The sequence below is a fragment of the Siphateles boraxobius genome, unplaced genomic scaffold (assembly GCF_051911475.1).
Source record: "Siphateles boraxobius isolate OS27281-9 unplaced genomic scaffold, OSU_SipBor_1 41, whole genome shotgun sequence".
NCBI classification, from domain to species: Eukaryota; Metazoa; Chordata; class Actinopteri; order Cypriniformes; family Leuciscidae; genus Siphateles; species Siphateles boraxobius.
In genome coordinates, this window is record NW_027509042.1 from 17,356,338 (window position 1) to 17,369,981 (window position 13,644).

General features: G+C 36.7%; 1 protein-coding gene across 5 annotated transcripts in view; it reads left to right on the forward strand.

Moving 5' to 3' along the window:
- pde4ba (phosphodiesterase 4B, cAMP-specific a) overlaps positions 1 to 13,644 on the forward strand; it is a 230,077-nt gene that overhangs the window by 176,089 nt on the left and 40,344 nt on the right. For 4 of the 5 annotated variants that reach the window (XM_077198706.1, XM_077198707.1, XM_077198708.1 and 1 more), the window contains one exon: positions 12,624 to 12,818. In XM_077198706.1, coding sequence (XP_077054821.1) covers positions 12,624 to 12,818 — 195 coding nt within the window. Of the gene's footprint in view, positions 1 to 3,671; positions 3,873 to 12,623; positions 12,819 to 13,644 lie in introns of those variants that run through there. The other variant, XM_077198710.1, reaches the window with a different exon arrangement.

Sequence of the window (13,644 nt, forward strand, 5' to 3'; positions counted from 1 at the left end):
TCTTAATATTTGAAAATATTTGAAAGAATGAAATAAAGGAGACAGTTTTGGTATTTTATTTTGTGCCCGGTTTTGAAAAAGTTCCTTGATTCTTTCTAAATTGTTATAATACTCTATAACAATGCCCATTTCATATATTTGTCATTTTACATTTCGTGAGCTTAGAATTATACAGTTCTATCTCCGTTTAGGGTAGTTCTGAGATATTGAGCATCAAATTGTTTAAATCCCTGCTGTTTTGTGAGATGGAACCTTTTTATTTTATTAATAACTACTAACAATTTTTTTTTTTACAAAAATAACACCACACAGGCATTAATAAACACCTAATGATTAAGATTATGTCAAAAACTCAATTTCGACCAAAAGTGGAATTAGAACCATATAATTCTAAGCTCACGATTTACTTAAAATGTTTCTAGCATTTTTTTTTTAATAAGTTACATCAAAACATTTCAAAGCATGTGAATTACAAAATATTTTTAACAAATGCTAGTTAAATAGAAGTCAAAATTATGAAATAAACAAATAAAAATACAGGGACAGTCAGAGGTCGTAAAATATTACTTGCATTTTGAATCATCCTTTTATTTTTTTGTTACATTTTAATAGATTAATTCATTTAAATTAATTAGTCGCTCATCATCTCCCTCTCCTCAACTTAGTTATACTAACTTGCTAATATAATCATAAGAAAATATCAACAGGCAAGGTTTTTATTAGATTCTAGCCAAATCTTGCTGGAGGCTCGGTTTTCTTTATTTGTAAAATGCTGCAATCTAGTGGCCAGTAAGGTGTACTATCGTCTTAAATGTTTTTGGCACTCTTTACCAATGTTGTTGGTAATTCTGCACACTACCAACCCATTAACTCTTAACAGCCATGTCCCTTTGCATGATTTAAATTAAACCTTTTTCATTCTTTTTCAATCACAGGTATAATCATCATAGCTCCTGAGGCTAGTCTAGTGAATTAAATTGTTTAAAAACATTTCATTTTGAATCTATTAGGTTCTTATATCTTTATATTGGACAGATTTTGACGAATATTGTTTACTGTTTCGTTTTAACTGGCAGTTTTGTAGCATTATTTCACACTGAGCCATCGTCTGCATTCACACCCGCCGGTTCGACTCATTCTTTCTTTTACTTTTATCATCAGCTGTATGGCAGATCTTCCCCTGCACTGCCATTATCTGCTCTGTTGTCAACTCAGCCTTCACACTTATGAATTGTTTTGTCTTGTGTCGAAGTTTACTCTGTTTAACTTCATGTCTCTTCACAGCTTTATTTCCGATCATGGGCAAGTAAGCATCTTAGCGGTTCACGATGATGACAGATCTGAGATCTTTAAGGGATTTTTTATGATGACTAAAGTTTGGGATGTTTTGTAATCCTATAACAGAGAACACATTTTCTTCTCATCGATGGTACTATTTTTGACTATGTTCCACATGCTCGTAAACAAAACAAAAATCATTAAAAATAAAGCCATGGCCCGTCACCCTATACTTGGTGCTCTATTCACTTGCATTCATATGCATGTGAATGAAATGCAAGACCAGAAATGCGAGCTCATGCAGTTTGGTCTTCCACTGCATACCAAAGTTCAAATATAATAACCTCTGACCTGTGAATGAATGCAAATAGACTTAGACATTTGACCAATAGAGGATCTAAGCATCACTAAGTGACCTTTTGGCAGAATTCACGTAACATATGCACACTGAAAAACTGCATGATTTGCAGTGTTACTTGGTCGGAAGTTTGTGTGCTCATAGTAAATGTGACCACAGCTTAAGGAACTCATTACACCGAAAACTCTTAAACCACAAACTATCAACTTTATCTGTTTGTGTCTAAAACTCATTGAGGGCTTCAGATGTCTGTCAAACTATTATGCAAACAAACACATATGGACAGAACGTACTATATATTAAATAAGGATGCATTGATATTAAAATTCTGGCAAATGTGATTAGCTGATCATTATTTGTATATTTGTAGCAATGTTCGGTGTTATGGCAAGGAGGAGGCGGGAACTGGCGAACATTCAACAAATTTTAATACATAAATAAACAAATACAGCACAAAAGTAAAGTAAAGGCAGCAGTCCCTCACGGACGACTGCTGCCACATAAAACAGAAATAAAACATCAAATAAAATCCAGGCCTGGCCTCTCTCGATCTTCACGATCGCCGCTCCTCTGTGAGAGATCATCGCCCCTCGCAGGCCGTGGGGTACACCCGAGACTGCGCTCTAGTTATGAATAAAGTCAAAAATAGTCATATTTCCAAACTTTTGACCGGTACTATATTAATATTATATAAATATATATATACAATATAAATTTAAAAAATTGTTTTATTATTAGACTTTAATTATTTATATATATCGCATGCTTTCGCACACTCACTCACTCTCTCTCTCACTCTCTCTCTCTCTCTCTCTATCTCTCTCTCTCAATCATCTTTGCCCACGTTTATTATTAGACTTTAATTATTTATATATATCGCATGCTTTTGCTCTCTCTCTCTCTCTCTCTCTCTCTCTCTCTCTCTCTCTCTCAATCATCTTTGGCCACTTTTATTATTAGACTTTAATTATTTATATATATCGCATGCTTTTGCTCTCTCTCTCTCTCTCTCTCTCTCTCTCTCTCTCTCTCTCGCTCTCTCTCTCTCTCTCTCTCTCTCTCTCTCTCTCTCTCTCTCTCTCTCTCTCTCTCTCTTTGTTTGTTTGTCTGCTGGCTTATTTATGTGATCACTGCAGCTATGTAGGCCTACTTACGTGCTAAGCACCACTTTAAATATGGGCCACTACTTGTCCACATACACATATACACACACACACACACACACACACACACACACACACACACACACACACACACACACACACACACACACATATATATATATACAATTATAGTCTAAATAAATAAAAATAAAACTATTTAAAAAATGTTTGAGTGAATTTAGGCATTAAAACATTACACTGTACAGTTGAAGAAAATATATAAACATTACATTTAGTATTATTACATGTATTAGGGGTTAAAAAAGAAGTTGGCAAAGATCATTAAAATGAAAAACTAGAGGAAATGAGTTCTGATAAACTAAAGATATCTTTAATATAACTGCTGGTTGATATAACAAATGCACTTATGATTGTCTGATTTCAGCAGTTTATATACATTAGAACCTTGCAATGATCACTAGCAATTTAATCATGGCATAACACACCAATTCTGTGTAGTCATTGCTCATTGTGCTCTTGCTTTTTGTGTGTGTGTGTGTGTGTGTGTGTTTGCTTTGATGTAAGTTGCTTTGAACAGTCTCTTTACAGTTCATACATTTTGCAGTTCATCACTGAGCTGGCAAATGTTTCATTTCAAAAAGTTCCTAAGAGATCCAAACCATAAACCCTTCTTCAAATATACTCCGACCATGGTGTGAACAGTGTGCAGAAAGAGATCAATTCATGTTAACGACCCTTCTGTAGTGTAGAATGTTCTTCATGAAATATTTTGTTTGTGTCTACAGCAGACATTTAGGAATGAAACTTCTCATTTGTTCAGACATTCCAAGTCCTTGTTTCGAGCTCCGCCCCGGGTTTCATTTGCGGCCGCTTTCTCTTGCCTAGAGCTAAGCTGAGTGGTATCGCAGCTGGACTTCAAAAGGAAGTGGCTGTGCGGTGAAGTTGAGCTCTGTGGGAGGGCACAAGTGTTAGGGGAGACGCGACTAGAGCACACTCAACAGCACAGCGGTGTGTCTCAGGGCCATGCTCCGCAGGTCACCCTGCCACAGAGGCAGGGTTCATTTTGACTTCAGTGAGGAGGTGGTGAAGAGGCTGCACACCTCCACCTTAAGGTTAGAACTAACGCCCTCTTTTTTCTGTCTCTGTTATGTCTCAGAGTCTGTCTGGTTCACATGCTTTCACACACTGTATTTTACTCTCTCTCTCTCTCTCTCTCTCTCTCTCTCTCTCTCTCTCTCTCTCTCTCTCTCTCTCTCTCTCTCTCTCTCTCTCTCTTTGTTCGTTGGCTTATTTATGTGATCACTACAGCTATGTATTTACGTGCTAAGTATACTTTAAATATGAGCCAGCACTTGCCCATCTATCCGCCTGTCTATGTCCCTTTCTTCTGGACCCTTGTCACACGGCGATCAGGTGTCATCTCCGGTTGTGTATATTTTCTTTTGAAACATCTTCACCTGCAGTATCACTTTCTATATTTTTTCTCTTTCTCCCCCCCCCCCTTTTTTCCAGGCTTCTTTTTTAGTTCATTGTGATGATTTGTTGTTGCTCAAGCAGTTTGTGAGTGTGTTTGTAAGTAAACTGAGCTCTGTGTTTATACAAAAGTCAAATTGTTCACAGCCGTTGTACATTTTCCATCAGTCTATTGTGCGCATGCATTGGATCAAGCGTTATACACACTCTTTGTGCTCGTGATATCAATCAATACATTCGGCTCCACTGTAATTTCACACCTGAGACCTGTTCTTGCTTTACATTGTCTGTGTAAACATCACCAAACCGCTTAAGCTCAATTCCAAACCTAAATAAGCTTCCCAGATGACATTTTGCCCTAATTGGAAAGAAAGATTGGGTTTAAGTACCCTTACATGAGAAGTTTAGAAACAGTTTTATTTCATTTTATTTTAGTGTGAGTACACTGATTCTTCAGTTATGAATGTGTCCTTGTGTCATTCTGTAATGCGTGTTTATATACACTTTAAATGTCAAACACATGCATGAATGAATGAGTGTTTGAACATCTGTGTTTATGCACAGCATGCTCTGACGTCCGGGAAGGGTGTGTAAAGGTGTCCCATGACTCCAAGTGCCAACAAAGATAATCTCCACGTTGAGTGGATTTTGTGTATTTACTAGTGTATTACTAGTGATTTGCCATATCATCAGCACTATAAAGAGAAAAATGCGCCAAAATTTAAAAATCTTTGGAAGATATCACTGAACATTTATTTAACCTTAGCAAAAGTCTGTTTTTTTTCACACCCTTCCTGGACGTCATTCACACTTGCAGCGTAGCAGAAGCATTATAGAATTAGATTTTAAATGTGATTTTTTAAAAAAAAAATCAATTTACCAACCCTTAAAAAATACTTTATTTTCTGAATATAGACCCGCAACTGTGAGACCCGGCAGAAATGCTGTAGGAAACAAGTATTGTGTACACATATCAGAACATCTTTTGTGGTTTTCCTTATTTGTAGTGCAGTGTCTCACTCCACATATTTGACTGATTATCTACAAAAAGATTAATTGTACTTTTTTGACTTTTGTGTTAATAACTACATCAAAAATAATCCTTTAAATAAACTCCAAGCATGCTTCAAAATGCATGACAGGAAACAACTGCAAATAACTGCAAAGAAGAAGAACAAATACCAAAAAAGGGACACACTACATTGCATCTGTTTTTTGTTTTTTTGTTTTTTATTTAAAATTAGACAAACCTGATATTATTTTAATCTTATATCTGTAACTTAACAGTTGAGATAGTTATTTAAATGCTGATCGCAGCAGAAGACACCAATCGGGTTTAAATCCCAGTTGCGCAGGTTTTAGATTTTTTTTCCTATTGCGCAGGTGGGGCACATTTTAAAACTGCGTTGCAATTTGAACTATGCTATTCTATTCTATACTTTTATGAATTCTATTGAGAAATCATGAGAAAAAAGTGATTAAAGATATTATGTTTTGAACTATGCTGTATAGCATATGCTTTATAGCTGTATAGTGTTGCATTTGTTGTGAAACTAAAAAAAAATATTTATAATGAATTTAAAAAATGCCATTATTTTATAAGAAAAAATGAATAATTGCATTTTATTGACAAAATATTTTAGTTGGTCTTGTATATATGTTTTTTTTATTAGATCAGCTAAGCTGACATATGGCCGTGTTACAATGTGCCCCTCGCATGTTATTTTCACTTCCATTCTTTCGGGGTATATCAAGAAAAAAGTGTACACTGCATTAATGAAACAAAACCACATAATTGTACTAGACGTGTGAAATTAATGTGTTGGAAATAATAAATTCTCTGAACCCCAAGTTGATTTACACAAACTGAGAAAGTCAAAAAGTGTTAGGTTGTGCTGCGCTTTCCCCTGACTATGGAAACTACAGTAGCAATGACTAGGAACACAGGCAAAACGAGAACAGGGAAAAAGAAACCAAAACACAATGGAAACTAACTAAACACAACCCTGACACTATTAAAATTGGCACAAACAAACATTCACTTGCATACCAACTGATTTTTTCAAAACTACTGCGTCATCTTAAATGATCCCCTGAGTGGGGCATCTATTTGTTCCGAAATATGTCATGGAAAAAAAGCCTTGTTGAATGCCATTTAAAAGCAGGGTCCACAGCCTTGAATGTTCTCACGGACAAGCTCATATGAACTTCCCTCTTCTGTTTCTGAGCCTCTGATGCCACAGTAGATTCCAGTGTAACTTGCCTTAAAAGTCGCCTTCTTCCCCACAAACACATGATCAAATCCTGCATTACAAAATATATTTAATGCCTGATAATGTAATAATTGAAATGCTCATGTGTCACAGTGAAGTATATTTTGCCAATCAGTTCCACTACAACACAGAGGAACTGAAACACAGAGATCTTTATGGTTTGAAACCCATTATAATGTCTCCTTGTGTCTCCATTGTTAGAGTGGTGGCACTTACACTTTAAGTGAAGTGGATAATAGAGACTATCTGTTGGATCAGCTCTACATAAACTATTGTTGTGTTGTGAATGTGCTAGACAGTGAGTCAACACCAGTCACAAGGTAATTAGATACTTGAAAACAACATCCTGCTCTTTTTGTTTCATGGTGAAAAAATAAACATCAAACAATCTTTATTCTTCTTAATTGCTGAAAAACATTTTCAATAGCTGCCCTCACAACCATATGATATTCTGTCTCTACACAATTATTACAAATAAAAACAAGTGAGGCAATCACGTACAAATGTTAGATCTTAGCGTTAAGACAACAAGGGGTTATTTGTTTCTCTGTGGTCAGCTCTGATGTCAAGTATTATTGAGCTCAAAATTGTTGATGATAACCATTCACTTTTTGGTCATTGAGCAGTGTTGTTATTGTTAGCTTAAACGAACGGAAACTGTTGAAAATTGTTTTTATTAAGATTTAATAAAATAACATAAATATTTTCAGCTAGGTGGCAAGTCAACATTTATAATTGTCGTTTAAGTTGAAGTATTAAATTTAATAAAGCTAAAACTGAAATAAAAATAAATGAGTTACATAGAAGTATAAAAATGACAAAAGCACATAACAAAATTTATCAAAACTAAAATTGAAGATATGATAACTGAAAATATAAAAATGAAACCTAATTGACCCTTCGCTAAGCCACGCTCGAAAACCGCCACTGGCCAGTGGCCAATCGTGTCTTAGCAACCGTAACTAGGCGCGGGAGGTCTGGCAAGCTTTCGAGCGAGGGACACATGCCAAAGCGTTGTGCGTATGGATTGTGCAAATCTGATACCCGGTATCCTCAAAGTTTGGACGGGGGAGTGGATTTTTTTTCCTTCCCGAAAATCTAAAATCCAAGGGGAGAAATGACGGGCGTGGATCAAGCAGTGTGGGAGACCCCATTCGCATCTAAATGTCGACAGGATTAACAAAAACACCTATTTGGAAGTTGGAGATAATTACGGTTCTTTGTTCATAATGCACGTTTTAACGTAAAATAAGACGATTAAAGACAAGACGGAGGCTCACTGACATACTTTAAAATATATTTCAGCATTTTGTTAATCGACGGCCAACTACCCCTGACTGAGTAACTTTAACCCAATCCGATCGCGGCTCTCCCCATGTTAGTGTTATTCCACAAGATTTATGGATAAACTGATTGATTTATAATTATTATATTAGTTTTACATTTCACTTACCCTGCTGTGCACGAACATAGCTGTTCCTCAATTTGATTGTTTCCCATTTGAATGGTCAGCGTATGAGGCGGCGGCTGCTGCGAATATAGGCTTTAGCTTCAATTTTTATTAAATTATTCTCTAATCGGTTGCATTATGTCGTGGATATATCCCTCGAATGCATACTGCAGTCCCTTTTGTCTTGCTCTCTCAGATATTTCACATGTTCGCCAAAAATTACTAATTATCTCGTTGAGAATGTCTGACACCGGTGCATACACACTGTAGCCTAATAGACGAGCTAGACGCGAAAGCTTGACAGGCGTAGCAACAGTAACTAAGGAGGGCGGGGCTTAGCGAAGGGTCAATTCAAAATATTAATAAATACTGTAATATATATAAATAATACTAAAATAACACGGTAGTGATGACGTTTTTTGAGACAATCATGCGTGTTTACTCCTAAACATTGACATCATTATTAACATTTAGCAGATATTTAGTTCTAGTTTAAAATTCTGGGGGGAAAAAGTCCAAAATATTAATGACTCATCATGAACTACAGATTCTAGAATGGGAAAGTCCCTCCACATGGAGCCTATCATCTGGGATGTAAAAGCTTTTTAAGTTATACTTTTTTTTTTTTGATGCCAAACTATAGTTTAATAGAAAATACATCATCACAACACAGAAAACTGCACTTATCAATGGTGTTTTTTGGCTTTTAGTATGAATATATTAGCCTTATCGTTATCTATAAGCTAGTGTGCTCCAAAACAATGACAAAATTCGCATTTAGAAGATTTAAGCATTCAGAACTTGGTCTCACTTCCGCAAATATAGATCAATGAATTTAATGACATCACTCTGCACTTTAGCTTCTCATCAGATTTTCTGCCCAATCGAATGCTCTCTAGAATCTAAAGCGTCCTGCCCCCTACATTATATATTATAAATAGAAGCTGTATTATAAATAGTGCACTATATAGGGGATAGGGAATGATTCAGACAGTGTACATTTGCTTTCCATTGGGGCGAATGAAGTCGCGTGAACTGCCGCAGCACGCACACCGTCCGCACCTGTCCAGAGACACGATAGTACAGAGCGGATCATATGCGCTCATATGCGGATGAGCTGTGATGTATAAATGAAATGCTATTGACTGTTTCAAAAAAGGGGAGGAGCTGTTTGATATGTCCCACCCTGTCTTCCTGTATCAGTGGAATTTACGTTAACACATTGAATAATGCTGTACATTTCAAGGCACTTCTGTGGGCCTGTTCAACCAAGTAAAGTTATTGTAAGATGTCAATTTGGTCACTTGACACTTGTTCTACTTAACTTTTATAATTGTTTATTTCCTCCCAATGTAAAGCCACTATCACCTTTTACATGAACTCTGTAGTTGTAATGTCATGGGAATCAGAGATACTGGTTACAGCTGAGGTCAGAGGTATCATTTCCTGGTAGCCTTTTTTCAGTATTAACCTCTCCAGGGAGCTCAAATGACCCAGACTATATTCTGCTTTAGACACGATAGCTATGCTCAATGAAGATGTCAGTCAGACTAACACTGAAAGTTTCTTACAAAGAATTTCCATTGAAAGGATATTGTAAAAAGTGTACAATGAGAAATGCCACTCTGTGGATCATCTTCACTATGAAAAAAACAGCTTCCTTCCAGTCTGTTTCAGTTTAAAGCTACAATATGCATTTTTTTTTTTTTGCCCGTTAGGGGTCGCTAACCTCTTACAATAACAAAGTCGTAGGTTGATGACACATAAGCGGAATTATGGAACTTGTCGTCATGTTGATAGATCTAATAATGTTTATGGATGAGTGAATACATTGTTGTTTTTAACATGACTGTGGTATATGAAGCAGGTCGCGATTGCTAATGAGAGACAGATATCAGCGCCACACGCGAGTCCCGCGGATATAAAGGAGTAAGGACATTTCATTCTACCGAACTAACTGTTACCCGCAAGTGCTGAATTAATACTCACACAGGACAGTTTATTAGACGAATTAAACTTGTGAGATAACGCAGTGCTATTTCACTTGGTCTACACTATCACACTAAACTGCATTTGAGTGTGTTAAAAGTTATAATGTTATTCTATGTGTACATTTGTTCACCTGTCTAATAAAGTACATGCAAGAGTGACGTCTCTGTCGAAGTTAGTCACGGACGTGGAGCTCTTGGCATCTCGAAAACGCCACGCTGATATTGATCCTCGTTTTAATTCTCCTTTTGTCCCAAAGTCTGCTTGCCATGGTCCATAATGTTTAAACGAAACAACAACAGCGTAAGCGTGCCGCTAGACGTAACGTAGTTGTTCACGTCTGTCGCCATGGTTACTATGGCAGTACGAGCGGAAACCAGGGATAACGCGGATATTACGTCATTGACAGGCGACAAGTGAACATGGTCGAGCCATTATTTAAAAATTGGAATTTCTCTGAAATTCAAAATCTTTGGGAACTTTTGGGATATTGTAAGTACACAACTGCAGGAAATATATCACACCGAGCAAGAGATTTTTGGATATTTTATTACAAAAATCTTACATATTGTACCTTTAAGTGTTTGTCTGGTTTTGTCATCTGATTTATTTCTTTTGTCCAGCAATTAATGTTGAATCAAGAGCAGTTGTTGCTTTATATCATAGTGGAATGAATGGTCAATGAATGGCTGAATGTAGAGCATAAGGAGATAAATTACCCAAATGTAGGTCGGTTTCACACAGTATGTATAAACAGTTTCAGTTACTGGCTTGTCACACCCTTCCTGGACGTCATTCACACTTGCAGCGTAGCAGAAGCATTATAGAATTAGGTTTCGAATGTTATTTAAGAAAATAATCAATCTACCAACCCTTAAAAAATACTTTATTTTCTGAATATAGAGCCGCAACTGTGAGACGCAGCAGAAATGCTGTGGGAAACAAGCATTGGGTACATATCAGAACATCTTTTGTGGTTTTCCTTATTTGTAGTGCAGTGTCTCACTCCACATATTTGACTGATTATCTCATCTCTCAAAAAGATTAATTGTACTTTTGTGACTTTTGTGTTAACTACATCAAAAATAATCATTTAAATAAACTCCAAGCATGCTTCAAAATGCTTGACAGGCAACAACTACAAATAACTGCAAACAAGAAGAACAAATACCAAAAAAGGGACACACTACATTGCAAACAGAAACACAAGAGACAAAAGAAAACACAAGATAGAAACTTTTGAGACAAAATGAGGGATAGATTTATTGTAATCATAAGACAAGTCAGAACACATAAACACTTCAATATGACCAAGTAAACAGATGTGTTTATAATTTAGTTTTGAAGATGGGAAGAGATGAAATTTCACGGAGATGCCAGAGGGAGGGAATTCCAGGCTGTGGTCGATTTATTGTCAGAGGAGGACAGTCTGAACTTCTGAACACTTTTCTAGTGTGAAATTAACTATAAACCAGTTATACAGACTTTGCATGGTATTTCTTTAAGATTATCCATGAATTCATATCTCATTTGTATCAAAAACTGTTAACATTCTTATTTGCATATTTGCTGTGTCAATATCATGGACCATTTGAACACTGCACACAACCTGTTTATAGAACCTCACTGATTCCTGACTGTGCAATCCAGTTTGCCCTAAATACATTTGACTGAAATTTGAAGAAAGGTTAAAAATGCAAGTGTGAAATGTTGCTTTGTTGGGTTTAAAAAGATGATAACCCAGGGTTAAGCACAGTGTGAAAAGCCCAAATGCTGTTGATGGTGGTTGTGAATGGCAGGCTAACAGGAAAAAGGGGCACAATAGGAGGATGTTGATTCAGTGTTAGCTGCTGTTATCAGACGCCGGACCTCCGCGTGGACCGGGCCACACAGTGATATCTCAATAACTCTTATTATCACTTGAGAAATATTCTTATAGAGTTATCAAATTCATGCATCCATGTGTGGTGAGTGTGTGTGTGTGTGTTGTAGTAAAATTCCGATGGACTGCTGCAAACTCCAGAAAAACAAGGAACGCGTTTAGAATGGTTCTCCTAATCCCGAGTATTACTTTTTAAGTGCATGTCATATTATTATTTTTTTTTAAATTATTTTTTTTTTTTTACTTTGAGACTCTCCAATGCTTGAGGAGCAAAAATGAAAGGTCTCCAAACCTCTGGCACTCTGAGCGTAAAGACCATCGCTACTTTCTCCCAGTTAGATCTGAGATCACAAGCACATCTGAACCGAACACAAGCGTCTTTTGAAACTGTTTATTTGAGTTGAGCGTAATGTGTTTCCCCTGTTTCTCTTCTGTTTGATGTGGACTGAGACCATTTCCACTATGTTTCCTTATGGTTTGGAAAGATGAGACGTGCTTCCGCCCCAAGTGCTGGGAATCGTTGAGCCTTTCCAGGGCTCTCTGGTCCCAGAGGACAGCTTGTGTATTTCTCCTGAAATTTTCATTAAGCTATATATAACTTATTTTATGGATGGCTAAGGTGAATCAGGACTTGTTTTTAGTTTCGAATGCACGTGTCTAAGCCTTCAGTAAGACAAAAGTGCATTTATATAATATTGTATATGTTAAAGTGACACCAATCCAAGACCATTAAATAGACTTTCATGTGTACTTACCTTAATTTCAATGTATTGTTTTTTGTTTTGTGCCATTGCAGTTTCGATGTGGAAAATGGCCCGTCTGCAAGCTGTAGTCCTTTGGATCCCCAGGCCTCACCAGGTTCTGGCCTGGTCCTGCACACGAACTTTCCCGGCCACAACCAGCGGCGAGAGTCCTTCCTCTACCGCTCAGACAGCGACTATGACCTTTCACCAAAGTCAATGTCTCGAAATTCTTCTATCGCCTCAGAACTGTGAGTATAGTGGTATTTTTCATTGTTTTAATGTATTAATAGCTACATTTTATTTACTGAAACAGTTGAAAACAACAACTTAAAATTGAATTGAATTGAATTGGTTTGCTGGTCCACACTGGACTGGTTTCTGGGCACTCTTTATTTATTTGTTTTTATGAGACAAAGATTTGTTGTAAATCTGAACACTTTTTCCTGCACAACGCATCTTTTAAGGATGGGTATAGTTGTCAACTGTTGTCATACATTTTAGTAATCATTAAATCATCTACACTAATTAGTCAACTTTCTAGGAAAACACTTTTTTTCTTGCACACATCTAAATCATTCAGCATCTGGTAATCTGAGGACCTTGAAGTTGTTTAATATGCCTTTCTTTCTTCAACGCTTATAATTCTGTTTTCCAAACATGTCTGCAGGAAAGGTAAAGATGGAGGCAGGGCTGTTTTAGTGAAGTTGATTAATGCACTGCTGCTCATGGCAGTGAGATTTGCATGCCAGGACGTATCTCAATCAAGGCTTTATTTCCTAAGCCTTCTGGCAGTAACTGCCTGGAATTTTATGAGAACGCATTTTCCAGAATCTTAGATGCCAAATATCTGTTGAAACCTGAGGAATGTGCTGGATTGTTCTTGTTAACCAATTTTTTTTAGTGCCATTTAGGGTCCTGATACTAAAAGGAAACTCTTTTGATAATGAGTCTGATTTCTAATTCCATGGAATATAAAATGGCATCTGACATATAAAGTTGAAAGTCAACGTGAATTGCTGGTCGCAACTCACTTTACTTCCGTAATGTGATGTATTTCTGAGTGAAACTAAATTT